The sequence below is a fragment of the Chelon labrosus genome (genome assembly GCF_963514085.1).
Source record: "Chelon labrosus genome assembly, chromosome: 10".
NCBI lineage: Eukaryota > Metazoa > Chordata > Actinopteri > Mugiliformes > Mugilidae > Chelon > Chelon labrosus.
In genome coordinates, this window is record NC_140360.1 from 9,012,542 (window position 1) to 9,034,815 (window position 22,274).

The following is a 22,274-nucleotide window of genomic DNA, read 5'->3' on the forward strand; positions in this document are numbered from 1 at the left end:
TACAAATAGCGTCAGTTTGGCCGAAGCAAGGAAGTGGTGACACATTGTCCATATTTATATACAGTCTATGCTTCAAAGCCTGCACCACCAAAAAAAAAAAAAAAAAAAACATATTGCAATACAGAACTGAAAATGTACTCTCCAAAAGCCGTGCAAAACGAACGCTCACCATCAAAAGTACAAACCACTCTCTTCCGCTGCCCAGCGTTAAATACAAAAGCACCTGCCTGTATCTCGATGTCCTGACACGTTCTCTCAAATGTACATAAGTGGGTTTTAGCTCACCACACAAAGGCTCTTCAGCTACCAAAGCCCTTGGGCTTTTAAGTAGTTTAATGTGAGCATGTAGTGCTGTAGTGTGCTAAAAGCCCTTTCTCTGCTGGCCTCTTCTACAAGGCTTTGGAGGACCTAATGAGTGTAAGCCCCAACCCCCCTTTAAATTAGCATGATGAGCTGAGTGAAAAATACCGATTTAGTGGTAAAATGAGCCCTGGATTGATTTTTTGAGAAATATGCTTCTTGTTTGAAAGCTTAATATGTTAGAAAACAGTAATAAAAAAAAAAAAAACACAAAAAACAGCTGGTTAGCTCATCTTCACACGGTGACTAAGACTCATTAACACATGCAGCTAGGCAAATTTAGCATCTCCCAAAAGAGCAGTTCACAGTCTTTTATGATATTTTGCTGCTAGATATAGCACGATATTAAGACGTGTACAGACGTGACAATGGCACAGTTAAAATGAATAACTATTTCTGGGCGAGAAAGAGAATGCATATATTTACCAAAATGCCCAGTGATTCATTTAAGCAAATAGACATGCTTATAATAAAATCTAAGGCTAAAAATGTTGCATCTTTGAATACCTTTAAGCGACCTATCTGTGCTGATGTTTTACTCCTTGGTTGGTGTAGTGAGCGTACTGTTGCTGCTGCTTCCTCTTAGCAGCGGCAGCAGCAGTGTTTGGGAATGTTCCAGTCATTGTTTCGTGATTGCTCTTCATGTTCGGGCCGCTGCACATAAGTGGGTTATATACTGCTGGAAGAGCAATGTCTTGTATGTGCTGACATTTTTATTTTTTCCCCCCGCTGTGAAAACATGTCACCACAGGGAATCCCCCCTTTTTTTTGTAAGCGACTTCCATTCAAGCTAACGGTGGAGAAGACGCAGAGTACAAATTTTTTTACATCTACCATTCAAGCGTACACAGGGGCCATTGTTTCATACTCAAAGAAAAGATGATTGGTGGACAACCACTTCAAAAGACTGTGCACACATGATCACACATTATTAGCTTGAAAATATTGCAAACGTTTTATTCAGTTCCCAGGAAAAGGACTTGCTGCTGATCACCCTTGATTGTGGAGAAAGACAAAATCAACCTCAGTCATCTTGTTTGCCGATTCGCACGGTCTGTGTAGCTATTACCGTGGCATGCTTTTCACATCCCACTCACTCGCCGCTTCTTTCCCTCTGGTTAAAAAGCAGCCCTCATTATCCGGGGTGCCCCATATCTATTATGGAACAAATACAACACGATTTCCAGCCATGATTTCGGCTACACAACATTTACCACCTTTCTGTTTCCTGCTCGCTCTAACAATCAACCTCTCCCTCTGGTCTGTCGTTGAAAGAGACTTTTACACGGGTAAACACAAGTCAAGAGATTGTGCCAACAATACGGAGGTCTTAGAGGATTCCAGTGGTATTCAAAGCGTTTGCATGCATTTCAACAAATTAATGCTGTGTTTTAAGAAAGCCTTGTTTACCTGACACAGCAGAATCACAAAACAGGCTCAAAACCCCCTTAAAAAGAAACAGATATTCTCCACGTTAATGAGAAACAACCCCGGGCTGACACAACTCCATATAACTTCTGCCCTAAAGAGAAGGGACAGGCTTTTAGTCAGCTCTTAACATAATTATTTTGGGAGAGAACAAAAGAGACATCGGCTCATTGGAGGGAGCCCATTGTTCACGGTGTGGGATTTTAAATCTGCCACATGAATAATGAAGTCCGGGCCTCAGAGCAGCGCCGCGTTCTCACCTCCTCACTCCCTCAGCAAGAACAAACTCATGCAGGCTTGGACGGGGACGGTGATGGGGGGGTGATATCTATATATTGCACTAGCCGCAGTCTAACGGTCCTTTCTTCTATTGTAGGAGACTCATTTTGCTGCCATAGCGACGTTCTCACACGTTCACTCCAGTTAATTAATGTTCTTTAACTAACCTCCGCAATGACATTTACCCCCTCCGCAATAGATGCGTGCACAAACTAATAGCTGGTCATTAAAAACAGATCAGACATTCCCTCGGTGTGAGTGCGTGCATATGTACAGTACGAGCTGATTATATAGAAGCACTGACATATCGAGGTGAGAACCACACTTTGACTGCGCCCTACAACACCGCACTTCACAAGACAAGTCTTCACTGGAATATTAGCCGGCGATGTTATCTGACGAGCCTAATGGGCGGGAAGCTGCGAGGTGGATTCTGAAAACTCAGGTTAAAAGCTTTAAGTTTAACTGATTTCTCATGCATCTTCAGTTCAGTTTAATTCAATACAATTCAAATCACTTTATTTGTCCCAAAGGGGAAATGTAAAAGGGCATAAGTAGTTAATATAGGCACAATCACAATCAATAGACACAGCATACAACAATCCCATATAATTTAATTGTACTTTTATTGGAAGTACTTCAATAAAGTGTGCATTTTGTGCATTTAAATTATATATATTTTTTTAATTTAATATTTTTTAACTATCTTCACCTATTTTTCTTTTTACTTGTAGTCCTCAGGGGTGTTTTTTATGTGCAACTGAGCTACTGTGACCAAGCAATTTCCCTTGTGGATCAATAAAGTCTAAGTCTAAAAACAACTTAAAACTGTTAAAATGTGCAAGCTTCAATACGTGCATCTGTGCCTACAAGTGGGTCAGTGTGCATTTAAGAGCAGGACTGCACTGGGGATCTGCATCCTGCAGCCTGGACAACGATGTCTGCGTCACTCAAACTCAGGGAACTGACTGTGGGAGGGGTCCTGTGAAATCCTGTGAGCCAGTTTAACAATCTGCTGATCCTATGTGGCAGCGAGAGTTGAGATGATGAGTCTTGTTCAGACTGTTGTTAGCAGGGGAGACTTGGAAACTGAATTTTATGACCAAAACTGCTGCGTTTTTATTGTGAATGTGAGAATGAACACCCTGGATCTTGAATCTTGCATGACGACCACTAGGGGCCACTGTGATCCAAACATGTGTTTTCACTTAACACCATCCAGTTTTAATAGATCAAGGTGCAAACTAAAAAAAAAAAAACTGCCCTGATTAATTTAAATGATAGAGATGCTGATGCATGTTGGGGTAATACATCTATTTAAAGTTTTCCTGGTTTCGAATTTGTTAAATGGAGCCACTGAGTGTTTGTATGTGTGTGCGGCTCTGTGTTTAAATGCCTAGTGAGGGAGAGGCCTCGTAGTCAAGGACAGAGATGAATTTCTGAGTACAGTGTAGCGTGAAATGACACTAAACAGAGCGGGCAGACTGCGCTTTGATGATACATAGCTGTCTACCGCTTTCCTACGAGCTCTAGATTGACTCGGAGTCCCTCAGTGATAGTAATTAGCCTGAGCGGAAGCTAATTAAAAACAGCGACGAGGGCCAGCTACACTTTGAAAATTCATTAAACAAAACTTTGATGAGAAAGTCCAAACGAGAGCCGTGTAAACTTACAAACACATCAGCCAAACTGGTTTTTATTTCCTTGTTGGGCCTCCACTTTAGAGTTCAAAGGTTGCCATGGCTGTATCAGTTCTCTGTCTGTTGTGTGCTTTTGGATGAGGGGCATGAAATGCTGCTCTCGTATTGGACTGTTACGGTGCCCGTGGGCCTCATAACAAAACCTGCAATTTTAAAAGGTTGGAAATTACACTCGGTTACGATTATAGAGCTCACGGGCTAAAGTCTGGTACTCAGTGGGAATGAGCTCAGACCTTAACGTTGAAACGGTGAGGACATCCCACCAAACAAAGGCTGAAGGGGGAGATAAAGGAAGAGACAGCAGGGGAGAAAATGAAAAGACGACAGACCGAAAAGTGGTGTTCTCCACTTTGTATTCATAGGCACCAGAAAATCTGCATGTAATTCAGCCGCAAACCGTCTAAACTGAGGTAGGAGTGGCAACACGGTGTCTCTGAACCATTTCCAAAGTAAACAGGTATTATCTCAAGTGGCAGAGAGCAAAGGAGGGGATGATGCATTTCTGTCACGCCACTTCATCACCGCACCCTCTTGCTTTTTCTTCCAAAGCCGAAGCATGGTAAAATGAAGCAAAAGTAAAGCAAAGCAAAGCTACTCCGCTTCAGAGCTATTGTTGGTAGCACTTCAATAAAATCCCCCGGGGTGCTTAAGTTCTCCAAACATTTCTCTCATTCTTCTGCGGGAAAAAAATAAATAAATCCTTGGCGGAGCATCTGGTGCGATGTTCGCAATATGCCCGCCGTGTGAAAACTGAGGGAAATCAAATAGAGTCAACATCTCGCCTGCAATCAATTGGCAGCACACGGAAATTGCTGTAGCTAATGAGGTATTCTCAAGAACATTTGGCCTGTGTTATTATTATTTTTTTTATCATCAGAAGCCACTCGTAACCCAACTATTTCCTACTCCAATGGGTCTTTTTTCTCCCTGTATTACAAAACCTTCAACAAAGTAACCACATAAAAAAAAAATGTTGAAATCTTTAGAAACTTTCAAAGTATAGATCCAAACAAGTGTCTCTTTCTTTCTTAAGATGTGGATATGAGAACACTGCTGCGATAAAGCCATCCTTAGACATGGGCAAAACCTTAAACAGTTGCTCTCTCTAATAGATTGTCCCTGCTGAACAGCGCTGTCTGTTGTGTGCACGCATAGACAGTACAAAGATGGACGGCGGAACTGCTCCTTAAAAAGAGAAGCCGAAGCAAGTAGAGCTCCCCCTGGTGGCTGGCTGCAGTATAGGTCATAAGCTCCACCCCCTCCATGTTAGTGGATGGGACTTGAGCCAAACTAAAACACTAAAATACACGGAAAATAATGTTTTTTTCAAGGATGGTTTCTGTCATTTTCGGTAGTTAAAATGTTGATGCATGTTCAAATGTCAATTTTTTGGCTAAGTTTCGTTTGAGTTATTTGACGCTATAGAAACAGGATGGCGACTACCAGTTGCCATGCCAACTGCTCCATAAAGCAGTCCCGTGGGACTGTGAGAGTTGTAAAAACATTTTTTTAAAGAAATCAATAGAGTGAATAATCCAACATTTCCTCATATCTGATGGAGGAAGAGCAGAGCGCAGTATTAATTAAATGAAAACACGAGTGAGTCTGGAGGAGGTGTGGTAGGGTCATTGATATCGCAGCTACACATGGCTCCACTCTCAGACCGCAATGCACAGACTCTGGCTCAAAAGTCGCAAGATGGCGCTGCCCGTATCCTCGGGAAAATAGCCAAAAGCAAGGAAGTGGGGATGCATTGTCCATTTTTATATACAGTCTATATGTGCACATCATGAAGGGGAGATAGGGAGATGACACAAAATGAGGAACAAGCTGCAAAGTTTCTCTTCTCAACTGAAAGTAGCTTTAATTTACTGATCTCCACCCTGATGCTAGTTATGCAAGTGACTTCCAAAAAGCTCAGATCATCAAGAGCACCCCTGATGAGGAGATGATCCTTAATGTGACCCAGGACACATTGTGTGTTCACACTACCAAAGGAATGCGGTTAAATGCGTCTCATTCCACGTTTCAAATGTGTCCTGAGATCGGATCAGTCAAATGCATCTTCATACCTGTACTTTAAACTGGAAACTTTGAACTGGATCATTCAAATAACCCGTTCTGAACAGGGCCTAGCACCTAGTGACCATCACCGCTATGGCACTTTAAGATACTTCCATATCGGCTTCATGTTTCGGACCCTGCAGCTACGTCCATCTTTTATGCACACTCAATGATATGAACAGAATCAGAGGGTAGGCAGCGGCATGTGTGTCTTTCCCAAACAGACCATTCTTCAATCACAGCCACTTTATGCCGTGAAATCTTTTATCAATGTTCACAACACTGTAGCGCATAGTGTATGCATTACGATGGAGTGCATCTTCACAAATACTTAGACTGAATATGTGCGCACTACGTGTAACCTCCATTTGTACAATTCACTGCGTGGATTTCACTCTGGTGTGGCTATTCAAAGAAGCTCTTCACACACGGTTGGACAAGGACTTTATATAACTTAGTTTGTTTGAAGGAGGCTTTTGCAGCTGCAGCGCGCAAAGGTGATGCATAATGAAAACTGTCTAAAGGTACATTCGGCTGCACCTCTTTAAGTTTTTTAAATGATGAAATTATTCAAAAAACACAATGGCATTAATTTATGTCATTGCCTCACTACTGTTTTCCCTCTCTTTTGTTTGCCCCCCATACCAGTGACAGCCCATTAAGACTTTAATAAATGTCACCAGCGCTGTCCAGCACCATTTGCCAAAATCTGCAGCACAGAACATGAATGCATTGAGTGGAAGCGGCTGGAAACGCAACAAAAACAAGAAAAACGAGACGATGCGGGGTGACAAATGTGTTTCCACTTTCTGCTCGGAAACAACTGTAAATATTGCCGGGGACAAAGCCAAAATTGACTGGCTGCTACCCACCACAATAACACAGCAAACGGTGAAGCTTATACTGCTGCTGCTGCTGGCTTTTCATAGCTGCCTTAAAAAATAGTATCTTTCGGAGGGTGCAGCAAGCCGCAGCCTGGGTGTAAGAAGATGCAGAGTGACAACTGTGGGCTAACAAAGGAGCTGAGAAGCAGCTACTGCAGTACAGATCAGGCCAGGCAGAAAATAACAATAAAAAATAAAAATAAAAATAATTCAGAAAACTTGCTGCTGTCACGTCTGAATGCAAATACATATCTTTTTCACGGTTCAGTCTGTGGCTAAAAGCTCCTCTTGAACATCAGCTTTTCCTCTTATGAAACGGCTTAAATATATCAACAAGAACAACTTACTCACTTGAGTTCATAGTCACTTCAATTTGCCTTTATGAAACTAAAGACCTAAAAGTGAATATGACAACAGCCAATTTCCTCTTGTCCTCACACAAACCCCATCTTAATTGCAGACCTGATCCACCCTGCTTAATGTTTCTGGACCTTGTAAGCCAACCAAAGTCCTCTTTTATAAAGCTTTCATTAGCCGCTGATTACTGTCAGTGCCTGCTGGGGCTGGTTGGCTTTGGCCTTCATTAACAGGCCTGAGTCATACAAATGACTGCATGAGCCTGTGTGCAGTCTGTTCAGACAGCCCAACATCCAGCCCAAGAAGTGATAAGTATTTATTTGATGTGTGCCTCATTCCGCTCTGACCCGGCCCATTTTGTTTTTGTTCATTCCCTCCAAAAGGCGTAGGCTGCAAGTGTCAAGTGAAATGTCACAGCAATAAAATCCCCTGACAGCATGTCATGCTTTTGTCTGGTACCGAATGGTAGTTTTGTGCTCTGCCTCATTCCACGGGTGATAATTCTTTAAAAAGAATGATTCACAGCGACGCCGATGACATCTGTGCTTGATGCTCTGCAATCCACTGTGCATTCCCTGGCAGATCTTGGTCATTACTTTGTGCACGGTCTCTGGGAAGGCAACACTTAAGGATATTCCCACATCGCAGGCACTCAACCACAAAACAGAATACTAAATACTGTTGTTGTTGGCTATTAACACAGAGGAAGCTGTTCTATACAACAATCAGCCAGTACATTAAAACCACTGACAGGTAAATAACATTGACCATCTTGTGATGGACAATTCAATGTTCTGCTGGGAAACTTTTGGACCTGACATTCGTGTGGATGTTATTTAGATATGTACCACCCACCTAGACCAGACCAACCCCATAGCAATGACACTCCTCGATGGCAGCAGCCATCCCCAGCAGGATGCAGCCTGACACAGGCACACACACAAAAACGATTTAGGAACAACTCAAAAAATCATGAAGAACAGCACAAGGTGTTGACCTGGCCTCCAAATTCACTAGATCCCAAACTGATCAAGTGTCTGTGGGATGATCCACAGAGGCCCCTCCCCTCAACCCATAGGACCCAAAGGCCCACACTGATGTTGCCAGACACCACAGGACACCCTCAGAAGGTCCATGTCCATTCTCTGATGAGTCACAACTAGGAAGGTGGTCATAATGGTATGCTAGATCAGTGTGCATTCATTCTTGAGCAGCCATTTTCAATGTTTAACATGTGCCCATGTAAGATCTGCTTTATTTTATATTGTTAAAGCTACACAATGCAATACTTCCACATTGAAATGTCCATTTAAATACCAAAGGAATATATATATATCTGTGAACTTGTGTACTTACATGAACCCAAATATTTGGAGCTATGTTTACAATTCAACACGTGCAATATTACAATTCAATCTGTGCAATATTTCTATCCGATTCTATTTCATTATTTATCTTTTATAGCTACTCTTTTTGCTCTTGTTATTTTTTATTTTGCATTTTCTGTAAGCTGTTGTGAAGTGCAATTTCCCCATTGCGGGACTAACAAAGGTTTTCTTATTCTTATTATTATTCTTAAACCCACAAGCAACATTACAAAATTCTGACAACACCCTCATCAAGTTAATTACACCAAATAGCAGCAATGGGCTGCCCCACTATAGTTCAGAACAGCACATCCAGGAACCTTGGCTGGACACATTAGCCCGGTCAGTCTAGCCTGAGCCCCAACCACCAACTCTAGTTTTGCTCCCTTGATTCTCTAAAGCAAATGAGCCCCACAGACCACTGTCTTGCTCCTGCAATATGAGCAAAGTGTTAATATGAATTTTTTGGAAATTAAACTTTCTAAACTTCTATGCTCGATGCTAAATAATATTTTCAACGAAAACGAGTGGGTGGTGATGTGAACTTGCTATGACTGGTCTGGATTATTGATTTATATATTGTTTTTAATATTTTGTACATTCTAAATTGTTCTTATTCTTACTTAGACTTAGATTATTCCACCTAACACCAAGACAAATCCCTTGCTTGAACATAAGCGTCAGTAAATCCGAATCAGAGTCAGATTCAGCTTTGTCACACAGTCCAGAGTCGACGCATCACATGGTAAATAATTAATTAAATTATAAATAAAAAAAAAGAAATAGATTAGATGTCAATTAAATCTAATGTGTTTCATCATCAATGAGAACATGACTAAACCTAGAGCGAGTAAGACTGTCACTAAAAACAATACCTGCTCTGTGGGCACATAGATCTAAATCTACAGTGGTAGTAAAGACAACATCTCCCATGATCCCATGCTACTTTCCAACCTCATTAATCTAAACCTTTTGTTGTTGTTGTTTTGTCTGAGAGAGCACTAATGTAGCAGCAGAGATGACACACTGTGCATTTAATCCATTTTACCATGTCAAAACATAAGACACAGAGACTTTAGATGGAGCTAATGCTGACAACATGAATCGTTTTTAGTTTTTTTGTTTTTTTTAAAGAGCATCCCGTCTCATTTTTACATCGTGTGTGCCACTGCAAACAGCGTGGAGTGGCTTTTTAGAAAAAAGAAAAAAAAAAAAAAGTCAAAGCATCTGTGTCCTCTCACCCCAAGACATCACTCCATCTCCCGAGCATAACATATGCTAATGGTCCATAATGCAGCTAATGGCCTGCATTAACCACACTGTTACAGACACTCGTGTTAACATTACGGCGGCAAGATGAAAATGCACCGGCTCCAAGGCCCGTGGAGCCAAATGCAGCAGGAGTGATGGTGGCAAAAAGGAAATCTAAAGCAGCTGCAGGATGCTTTGAGCAGAAACTTCACATTTCTGTTATTTTACTCTTCGTTGGCATACCAGTGCTTTCCACATTTTCACCCACATGCAGCTACTTCTGTTCTGTTTGGCGATGTTTTTCAGCAAATGCTCGATGCTAAGGACCTCTGAATGTGGCAGCAAAATATGTTTGCACTGTGCACATCCGAGCAGAGATGAAAATTAACATTAATGAGCCAGATTTTACTGTGGTGAGAATTAGTTATGGGTTTTGTAAAATATTTTTTTGTGTCTTTATTCGACAATTGACAAGAATCAAACCAGGGGCATTATGGTCACATATTGTCTCAATGTCTTGAGGCTATGAGGATATTATTACAGTTGATTCTATTTGCTTTCACCATTGAAAAGATGATTGTATCACAGCTCCCTGAACCACAGACAGATCTGTTCCATGAAAATGGGAACTGGAGCACCGAGAGGCAAACAGTAGCACAACACAACTTCATCCTTCTTCCTATTTTTCTTTATTAACAAAGACTAAAATTTCTTTTTAAATAGCACACACTGCTTCTTGTTCCCCAGTGAAGCCCTTACCTTGCAGAGCCTCCTTGGCCCGGTCCAGCTCCTGCTCCTTCTGGGCCAGCTGCACGCGGAGCTCGGTGGCGGAGAGCACGTCGGCCGAGCAGCCTCCCTGGGTCTCCTCCAGGTCCTTGCTCAACATGTCCTTCATCTGCCGCAGCAGGTGCACCTCCTCCTGGAGCTGGGCCACCTCTTCACGCAGCAGGACTATACGAAAAAACACAGAGAAGAGAAAAAAAAGAGCTTTAGCAGGCCGACAAAACAACATGGCCCCAAATGTGTCTGGTTTTGAACTAACTCCCTGTGTCACATGCACACTGGAATCATCTCTCATATCGACACATTAGCTTTGAACAGATAGCTACGCAAATGCAGAAATTGTTATGCCTGAAATGCAAAAATCGATTTAATTCCACCACAGGAGGTCATGGTTTCATTTGTGATTGAGATAACTGCAGCGCCAAATTACTGCCCGTAATAAGCATCACAGAGATCGGTGGGGCCCGGCAGATGAGCGGAGACAAGACATTGATGCTGTAATGAAATTTGCTTTTGAAGCTGCCTGTTGAACGTAGCACGTGTTGGCAGGACTTATGAGGAAAGGCGAGTACCCATTTAATATTCATTGCGTGGCGCTTTAAAGGGCTCCTCTTCGGCGTTGTCACAAAGACGCAAACAATAAAATGAAAACTGCAGCACGGAGAAATTGATTTTTTTATTTTTTTCCCTCACAATGCCACTCGCCGAAAAACTTTCAAAGTGCTCTCAAAGCATCAGCAGCAGGGAGAGGACTTCACTCGCTTTTGAAACAAGCCACAACTGACAATTGTCACACATCAAACCTCAAAAAGATAAAGAAAAAGGAATATTTAATCTAAAATGTGTCTTTCGCGCGCCGAATGTGCTCGTCTAGGTGGAGCATATGGAGGGTAATTTATAGAAGGATGAGTAGAGTCATTCTGCTCAATTTCATGCATCCTCAGGGCAATGGGGTGGGCGGAGGTGGGAGAGGAAAACTGCTCAGCCCTATCACACATGCCTCCATTATTCAGGCGCCTTGCATAAATGACACTTCATACTTTCATATCCCACCTCCGATATTACGGTCTGGAAAAAAAAAATAAAGATCGGAGATGAATGAGAGGACTGAGAACAGGGGACAGAATAAGACAAAACACAGAAAGACAGACAGATCAATTAAAGATAGGATCCAGATTGCAATTCGGCTTTTTAATAAAAGGTTGCGCTGTTATTCTGGAGTGTGAAAATATATCTTGACTGACGATGAAGAGGGATAGATGTAAATCTCCAGCAATGTAAACCATGACTGATAAAGATGTATATTCTCCATGGCATTTGTCTGCCATCTACAAAGAGGCGCTTCTATACTTGGGTCCAAACAAAATACAGATCCACCGATCAGCCACAACATTAAAACCACTGACAGGAGAAGTAAATAACATTGACCATCTGGTGACAATACAGTGTTCTGCTGGGAAACGCATTCGCGTGGATGTTACTTAGACACGTAGCACCCACCTAGACCAGACCAGGCACCCCCACCCCATAGCAATGACACTCCTTGGATGCAGCCTGACACAGACACACACAAAAACGCTTTAGGAACAACTGAAAAAAACATGAAGAACAGCACAAGGTGTTGACCTGGCCTCCAAATTCACTAGATCCCAAACTGATCAAGTATCTGTGGGATGATCCACAGAGGCCCCTCCCCTCAACCCATAGGACCCAAAGGCCACCCACTAACAATATTCTGTTGCCAGACACCACAGGACACCCTCAGAAGGCCCATGTCCATTCTCTGATGAGTCACAATTGTTTTGGGGGCACAAGGGAGACCTACACAATATTAAGAAGGTGGTTTTAATGTTATGCCTGATTGGTGTATAATATAATACAACCAATGGCAACTAGTGTATATCACAAGCATCTGAGACAGGTTGAATCTAAAGAAGAACTGCTGCTCCTCACCTTACTTTTAGTGACTACTACATGTGCACAGTACTGAATGTGAATGACACATTATCCGGTTGAGCCATGACACTAACAGTTTTTTTCTAACAGTCTTCACTCCTCATGTAACAGGCCTGGTGTTGCACTGCATCATCCCCCGCTGCACCCACGGCTATGATGGATATCTTACATAAAGACACTATAACACTTCAACTTTGATATGTGGCGTATTCGTCCTTTCTCTGATATTTTGTTTAAGAGCGCATGGTTCTCATCTTCCCTCCCCTGAAACTAAAACGAACCTTTGCGACCAGTTCACTGCCTGCATGACACGTACCTGCTTCCCGGGGCCTCAGAGTCACTTAATTGCGCTACACGGACAAAATGTAAGTGGCTGAGGATAAGGGCTGCCCGCTAAATAACCAAAATGAAATGTAAAATGGGTTATTAGGAGAAGGGTCGAGAGAAAAACCGTTGGCGAGTCAAGTGTCATTACACAGAGGTATACTTAATGGACCTGATAATAGAACCGCATTTTACAAGGCAACTCAAGCAGCAACGCCGTTATTGGCAATCCAAAGAGCTGTCCCGTTCTGGAAACAAGCGACCGCAAGACACAGCTCGTTGGTTTTTAAAAAATCCTCTAATAGTCACAGGCTCAATTCCTTATTCATTAAGTTTGCATATATTGATTGTGTAAAGGCAGCTACACATGGGACGAGGACACTGAAAATAACCAACGCATAGAAAACTAACTGTGAGTCTGGTCACTACAGGAAAATAACCAGACAGAATCGTATAAAAAACACTGATCTCAGTGCAGCAACTAAGAGTTGCACAAATGAGCTTTTAAAACTTCTTGTAATTTATCGCTCAGTAGTACATCAGAACAGTAAATAAACATAACTTCATCAACAGACATAGGACAGTGCAGAGAAGTAGTTGTGTTCAAACATTTTCTATCATTAAGATACAACAGTGAGCCTACGCTAATGTCACCTTGTTAAATATTCATCAATATCCACCACTAATTTACAAAATAAATGTCCCGGAGGACCCGGTGTCGTGAATTATTTGCTTCAGATTTACTAGCTGCATTAATGCAGTTCTTTCTGTTTGGTTATAATGCCTAGAAATAACTTTACTTTGAAGACCATTAACAGGAAGTGCTTTATTTTGAAATGCATGAAGTGATCTGTGTGCTCCTCCGATAAACTGATTATTATTTAGGTGATGAGATCAGAACGGTCACGTTGTTTGAGTTGATTACCGATGTTTCTTTCTTTTTCTTCTTCTTCTTTTTGAAACATCAGTTATACGTAATGGATCAGCCAGTGGTGGAAAATAAGTACATTTTCTCATTTTTTTAATTTTTTTTTTGTAGATTACATAAAGCGGCAATCACAAAGTGTTCATTAAATTAAATGTCTGTTAATTAAATCATCTCTTGCTGTAATGAATTAGCACAATGGTGACTGAGCCTATGGGCCAGTGTTTATTCAGTATATATGGGTGTCTGAGACAACTTTTGCAGAACAAACGGTGTGTTAAGTTACTACTAGTGCAATCTCTACAAACAGATATACACAGACGATATCATACAATGTGCTGCTAACCCAAAGTGAACACTTCCTATGACCGCAGTTTCAAGTTAAAAGCATTTAACTGGCAAAACGCAAGTTGTCTGTGAACACAGTCTGTGTCTATGAAACACCATCCCTTACAGTATGTGGCTGGAGAATGAGAAAAAACTCAGGAGGTTTTCTGATTAACAAAGCACCCCAGCGCACTTCAAACCCAGTAACACACTGAGGCAGAAACTGGTTTGCCCAAAAGACTCAGGCAAAAGCAGCGTCAGAACAGATTCAGGTGAGTATCTGGTCGATAACAGACTCTATGTGAGTTTTTCTGATGAACATGACCCACAGATGTTCCTAATAAAACCCTAAACATCATTTAGAACTGAAGAAGCAGTTTGGATGAAACTTCAAACAAGCCTGGCTGCCTTGTTTCAACTTTGTTTTGTTTTTTTGGATAAAACACAAGTTGATTTATGCTTTTTGAAGTATGAAATATTGTGAAGTAGTCGTGGGAAGTACAATATTCATCGATTATTCATCAAAAACCCAATTTTCGGATCAGTTTGAAACATTACAGGGATTAATGAAACAGGAAACAGCAGCCACAGTGAGCTGCTAGATGAAGAGCATCGTATGACGGGCAACACCACACCACCAACTTCTTCTCGTGGTGTGTTTGCAGACTCGCGCTACGTGCAGCTTAAAAATCCAATCACAGTCGCACCCAGAGAGATGGAAAAAGCCCAATTATTGCCTGACTTATTTGTTTTGAAAATTCTGTGACCTGTGGTACTAAACCACATTGGATAGCTTCCACCAGCAACCGGGGGCGGAAATGTTCCAGAGTGCCACTTTAAGTCATTTTATATTATGGAAATGGATTGGAGATTTTTTTTTTCATACTGTTGCTTTCTCATTTGAATGTAACTCTTGGTGAGTCAGGGATGTGTCATAACACTGAATAATACAACCATGTAGCCGGCATTCAAATCAAAACCGGTCAAATGCCTACACTTTAGAACCTGAGAGGGCTCTCACAACGCGTATGGCAAGAAATTGCAAGATTAAGAGTCTAAATATGCCACAGTGATTATTAGCAGAGTGTGTGAGGTGGAAACAGATATGTTACTGTCTTCTCCAGGCGAGCGAGAACTCTAGATAAGACAGTTTTTGGGGGAGCTGAGGGAGGGGGGAAAAAAAAGGCCGCCACCAATTTCTCAATGTCCTCATAGCCTCTGGGTTTTGCAAGCAGGATGCACCGCAGCTCTGCATTACAATGACAGAGTGGGAGCGTCCTGATAAGTGCTATCTCTCCTGCTCTCTCCTTCCAAGACTCCATGCGGCTCATTCCCGTGGAGGGTTCTCTCTGCAAAGAAAGCCAGCTTTTGTCTAAAGGAAGGAGTGATAATTCAGAATTTATGCAAATTCACATTATTATTTTGTCACTTGTTTGAGTAAACATTATGTTTGTTTTTTTTTGTTTTTTTATTTCTACTTTTTATATTGTGTAAATCAACTGAATGACACTTGGTAAACAGCATCCCTGAAGTGTTTTAACTGATGGACGTGTCTGGATCATAGACTGTATATAAATATGGACAATGCGTCCCCTAATCCTTGCTTTTGTCTGATTAATACTGCGCCCTGCTCTACCTCCACCAGTTACAAGGAAATGTTGGATTATACACCGTACTTGTTTTTATTGTTTTACAACTCTCACACTTTATGGAGCGGTTGGCATGGCAACTGTTAGTCCTGTTTATGTCACATCCTGTTTGTGTAGCGTCAAATAAATAACTAAAACGAAACTTATCCAAAGAATTGACAGCTGAACATGCGTCAACATTATATTAACTAACTAAAATTGAAAAAAATTATTATTTGAATTGTATTTTAGTGAGCACTGATGCCTCACAGCGAGAAGGTCCCGGGTTTGAATCCATGGACCGACTGGGGCCTTTCTGTGTGGAGTTTGCATGTTCTCCCTGTGTCTGCGTGGGTTCTCTCCGGGTACTCCGGCTTCCTCCCACCGTCCAAAGACATGCTGGTTAGGATAATTGGTGATTCTAAATTGACCGTAGGTGTGAGTGTGAATGTGAATAGTTGTGTGTCTCTGTGTTAGCCCTGCGATAGACTGGCAACCTGTCCAGGGTGTACCCCGCCTCTAGCCCGATGACATGGATACTTATTTTTTTGATACAGAGGACCGAGTGCCTTGTAAAAAAAATAAAAAAAATAAATAAAAGGTAAGCCTGGGATGAAAAGAAAAAAAGTTTAAATCTTAAATTTTCCCAATTACGCTAACAAAGTCACTCCATTCAAAGCGTTTACAATCAAATGCCGCGCGTCACCAACGAGGCTGCTGTTTTTATTTCCACTCCCGCTCCACTGTCAACATGAAAGCTTCTGGCCTTAATTACTTCTCTCCTCAAACAGAAGAAAGGAGATGACAAACAGAGAGAGAGAGAGACGTTTCTGACAGTGTGTAGGACTGCGAGCACAAAGGAAGTTTGACACAGGGGAGGCTTTTTAGTTTGAAGTGGTGCGAGTGTGTTGCCATCACAACCTCCGTGCTAGCAGGGATGAGAGGAGGCTTCAGGGTCGGGCATGTGTTGCCTCTGTTAGCTCAGCCTTCATCGCCATCTGTTGCCTCCTGGCTAAGAGAAGTTTTTGCTCTTAAATAACAGTCGACACTTAAGAGAACCTAAAGGATGAACACTATTTCTTTCTGTATCTGATTAGTTTTCCCATTTTTCATTCTTATTTCTGGTTGTTGCAAACACAGAGTATTACTGAAATGAAGTCACAGAAGGCAGGAGATTTTTCTTTATTTATACGTCTGGCAATTACACCAATCAGCCACAACATTAAAACCACTGACAGGAGAAGTGAATAACATTGACCATCTTGTGACAATACGATGTTCTGCTGGGAAACTTTTGGACCTGGCATACATTCATGTGGATGTTACTTAGACATACTGCACCCACCTAGACCAGACCAGGCACCCCCACCCAGGCATGCCCCAGCAGGATGCAGCCTGACACAGGCACACACACAAAAACGCTTTACGAACAACTCAAAAAGACATGGAGAACAGTACAAGGTGTTGACCTGGCCTCCAAATTCACTAGATCCCAAACTGATTAAGTATCTGTGGGATGATCCACAGAGGCCCCTCCCCTCAAGGCCCCCGACTATTAATATTCTGTATTGTGACAAGAACAGGCTGATTCCGAACTACAAATGTGGTTCCCAGTGAGACCTTTCTCACGCTTTTCCTGAATTTCCACAGATGGTTGAATGCCTTCTAAAACCAGCAAAGCGAATGCCTTACTTGCAGCAAACCCCAAAAAGTGCTGAGAAAATAAGTGTCAAGAAAAGGAACTTCATTGTTTGGCACAGCACCTTAACCAGGGCACAGAGTCTGCTTTCAATGTCCTTGGCTGCTGAGAGCAGCAGTTTGGAACGTCCAGTTTGCACCCCATAAGGCATTTCTAAGCGTAACTTAAATAAACATAGAACCATGACCTCACCATTCAGGACTTAAGCAGCAGACCTACACACTGAAGCACTCAACGGGGACTACAGGCTTGTGACACACACCAGAAGACCTCTGCAAAGCCCCACATACACACAGGCATTTAATACTGTATGCTAGCATGTGGTATTATGCAACAAGTTTACTAATAATAGACAAGAAGGCGGTGCAAATGGTGGCGAGGACAGCGGAAAAAAATCACCGCCACATCCTCCCCAAAAAACAAACAAAACAGATGCATCATCCCACAAGCCCTCAGACTCCTGAACTCAAAATAAAACACAACATGGTCAACATAAGGTGGAGATGAGTCATCATGAGTACAAAAATGAATGAATGAATATGCTACAAGGTCATAGTGAGACACTGCACCAGAAAAGAGGGGTCACCTCTCTAAAGTCAACATGAATAAGGCCATGCACCAGCCAAAAGCACTTCCACTGAGACTGCAATGTGTACAGAGGGCGAAGTTCACATAGTACATTCAAAAGACATACAATACGTGTGCTTACTCTTTCCAAGCCAGCTATTTATAAGTCTCTTTTGTGTTTTTTTGGGTGGGGGAGTGGAGGGGTATGGAGGGTTACAAAATGTGGAACAAAGTTAATAAGTGGCCATGCTATCTTTCATTTTTGGACTCTGGTACTGGATCTATTGATCACAGAAACTCCACTGAGTGTAACAGATTTTTTACTGTGAAATGGGCATTTAAAAAGCTGGTGTGATTGGGCTTTTATAGCTGACAGACAGACTGCCTATTAATTTCATACCAGCAGCTCTTTTTACTTGAGCAAATAATTTGTTCCCCATTGCCTTGTTTAAAACTCGTCTGACTGTCTCATTGCTTGTGATTCTTTCCTCATCTGACATGTTACTGTTGTATAATTAGCCATATCTACAAAAACACCACCCACACGGTGGTTAACCACATTTACACTATACAAACTACGCACACCAGAGACTTAACTTGATTTGGCAGAAAATTGTACAAAATTGCACAAAAGCAAGATTTGTCTCTGACAAAAGAAAAAAAAATCACTTAAGACAGCAAATTTAAGTCTAACTGCTGACAATGAACCATAATTAAAATGCATCACAATAAGATGGGAGACTGTTAGAGATTACAACGATCTGCCACAACTTTAAAACCACTGATAGGAGAAGTGCATAACACTGACCATCTTCTGACAATACAATGTTCGGCTGGGAAACTTTCCGACCTGGCATTCATATGGATGTTACCTAGACATATAGCACCCACTTAGACCAGACCAGGCACCCCCACCCTATAGCTCCTTGATGGCAGCAGCCATCCCCAGCAGGATGCAGTCTGACACAGGCACACACACAAAAATGCTTTAGGAGCAACTCAAAACAACATGAAGAACAGCATAAGGTGTTGACCTGGCCTCCAAATTCACTAGATCCCAAACTGATCAAGTATCTGTGGGATGTACTGGAACAAGCCTGATTCAAAGAGGCCCATCACCTCAACCCATAGGACCCAAAGGCCCATCACTAACAATATTCTGGACACCACAGGACACCCTCAGAAGGACCATGTCTATTCTCTGATGAGACACAACTATTTTGGAGGCACAAGGGAGACCTACACAATGTCAGGAAGGTGGTCTTAATGTTATGCCTGATCGGTGTAAATACACCAATAGCTGTCTTGTACTTCAGCAATCTTAAAAAAAAAAGTTGCACAGAAAAAAACACTAAAAAACACTAAAATTCTTATAACCGAAGCGTTTTCAGTTTTTCCAGCAGAGGGATTAACTTGGTTTTTGCAACAGGGAAAACCTTTAGATTGCACAGGCTTAATGTGCATCTGAGTGAAGTGTTACGCAACTGTTAAGTGCCACAGGGATTTAACTGAGGCTAATGACGACTGATCTTTGTCAGTGACTCGACTGGCGAAGAAATCTGTGCATTCATTGACCATCCCCACCCCACCCTGTCTCCACTCCTGCCTCCATTCCAATCCAAATCCCTAAACGAAACCCGCCTCTGGTTATTATGATTCATTGAGACAGTAAATAAAATCTCCATCCTCGGCCACTGATGTAAACGACTGCTTAAATGCGCGCATTTGCATAATAGCGGCCGCGCATCAGCCGACGCGCACTCGGAGCCGATGAATTATGAATCTGATCAGTGTCATTTCCTATTTGTATGATTTAAGCAAAATGGCTGAAGCTGTCTTCCTAAATAATCCCGCCAGCCCCTGTGTGACGGCTTTTGTGCGCCTGAAACCAGTCATAAAATTATTGTAAAATATCAGCACTTCTCCGGGGACACAAAATCCATCATCCTTTCTTCATGATGGGCGTAATGACGCAAAAATGAGATTAAACGTTTGAGGAGGGAAAAAAAAAGACAATTTCCCCCCCATAATATTAAAGCTGCTTGAAATGTATTTTTTCTTTAAATCTGCTCTTAGTCTGTGAGCACACAAACTATTCTGTAATCTATTCTTGTTCTACATCGGTACTACATTGGGTTATTATGTGTCAACACGAGGACACTGTCTCTACCCTCCTATCACACTTTCTCAAAAACAGCAGGACTCAGAAACCCAAGTTGCAAAAGGTCCAACAATCTGTCAGAGAGTCCAGTGGCCACGAGGCAGCTAAAATTGGTCTTGGCTAGCTAACAGCAGTGGAGGTCAAAAATTGATAGTGAATGACAGTGAGTGTCTAGAGGGGGGTAATTTTTTAGATTGGTTTTCCCTCTTTAGATCGAGTGGGAGGAGAGGACCGGGTGGGGTCCAATCTTTGCCGGGTACAAAAAGAATCAACGGCCTTTTGTTCCCACAGTCGTCTCGTTCAGCCAGCTTGCAGAATGAGGAGGACGCGCCGGCCCACAGTGTAGAGCGGATGACGGCAATTTAAATGCTGCCACTGTGACAGGCAGACCCATTCCACCACACACACTTCATAACGGCTGCGCATATTTGTGTGCTCATGCGCCGCTTAACAATGTAGAAATAATGGAGCTTGCACGCGGACGCTGAAATTACCATGGCAGGACATTTCTGTGACATAATAACTATGTAATTTTAACACATTTTTTGTGTTGCTTCGATTACCACACATCCTAACTGATGGAATCACCATTAGATGGCAGATTGAACCCAGTTGTAATGTTATGTAATCACTTCCTTCCAAACATACGTAAAAAATGTCATATTTGCAGAAATATGTACTGGAAGTGCTGTAGAGAAGTCCAGGACCATAGACTGTATATAAATATGGATACGTGTCGCCACTTCCTTGCACTGGCCAAACTGACGCTATTTTCCCGGGGATACGGGCGGCGCCATCTTGCGACTTTGGAGCCAGAGTCTGTGCAGTACGGTCCGAGAGTGGTGCCACGTGGAGCCGCGTTATCGATGACCTGACCACACTTCTGCCAGACTCACTCGCATTTTCGTTTAATTAATACTGCGCTGTTCTACTTCCACCAGTTACAAAGACATGTTGGATTATATACTGTACTTATTTATTTATTTTTTTTGTTTTTACAACTCTACAACCGCTTTACGGAGTGGTTGGCATGGCAACTGGTGGTCTATAGCATCAAATAGCTAACTAAAACAAAACGTTTCCAAAAGGTTGACACTTCAACATGCATCGACATTATATTAACTACCTAAAATGACAGAAACCATCCTTGAAAAAAATGTATTTCATGTGTATTTTAGTGTTTTAGTTTGGCCCAAGTCCCACCCACTAACATGGAGGGGGTGGAGCTTATGACCTATACTGCATCCAGACACCAGGGGGAGCTCTACTTGCTCTGGCTTCACTTTTGAGGAGCTGTTCCACTGTCCATCTTCATACAGTCCATGTGCAGGACTAACCGGACTCTAACGTCACTGTGTGTGCTTGCACAGTAAAGACTTCAGACTTCAGTCTGAGTACAGAGGTTATTGTGCCACCCTCGTGCAGGACAAAAGAACAACCCAAATCAGGAATGTGTTAAATAAGAAAGGGAATGAAAGAGCAGTCGGGGTCAAGAATGCGAGCAGCAAGTGCTTTCATGACAGGAGGCAACAGCCCACATCCTCCTATTTGTTTTGGACTTGGCAACTCAGCCGGGGCCCTGCTTAAATAATTACACTCAAGCAGATTCTCTCTCATTCACAGATGCCACGCTGGGTTAAAAGCTTAACCCTTCACACCACTCCTTCGAATAGACTTTAAACACATGCATTATTGATTTTATGCTAATGTGACTGAGGTTTTTAGCAAATTATTTTAATCATTGTTCCGATGGAAGAAACTTGCGACGACGATGAATGCCCTCAGAAGCTTCCGTAATAAGACAAAGTGCACGCTCAGAGAACACATTTGAAACTGTTTTTTAAAAGCCAAATAAAACAACTGAAAGCTTTAATAAGTGAATAATTGATATTTGTAACTGGTTAATTTTAATTCTACTTAAACAAATATTCCCTTCCGTCAAGTTCCTGGGGTTCTGCTGGTATTTTGACTCTCTGACATTCTTTCCTCTGAAGCGTTTGCGACAGAGCAAAGAGCAATTGAGCCAGCACTTTACCAGCTAGACTCCTATAAAATCTATGCGGATCAGCAGCGTTATTCCATAGGAAACGACATGCAAGCAAGCCTTCGGGGGCTAATGCACCCGCTCCAGCGCGGCTCCATTTCCCTGCCATGATTATTTCCCGGGAAACACATGAATCTCATAGATTTATCGACATTCTGCAGTGTTAGAAA

The 22,274-nt window shown here is 42.1% G+C and overlaps 1 protein-coding gene across 1 annotated transcript in view; it reads right to left on the minus strand.

Moving 5' to 3' along the window:
- kazna (kazrin, periplakin interacting protein a) overlaps positions 1 to 22,274 on the minus strand; it is a gene marked incomplete at its 5' end in the record, with an annotated part of 199,690 nt that overhangs the window by 9,357 nt on the left and 168,059 nt on the right. Inside the window, one exon of the mRNA XM_084554155.1 lies at positions 10,450 to 10,641. Within this exon, the coding sequence (XP_084410281.1) occupies positions 10,450 to 10,641 (192 nt within the window). The remainder of the gene's footprint in view (positions 1 to 10,449; positions 10,642 to 22,274) is intronic.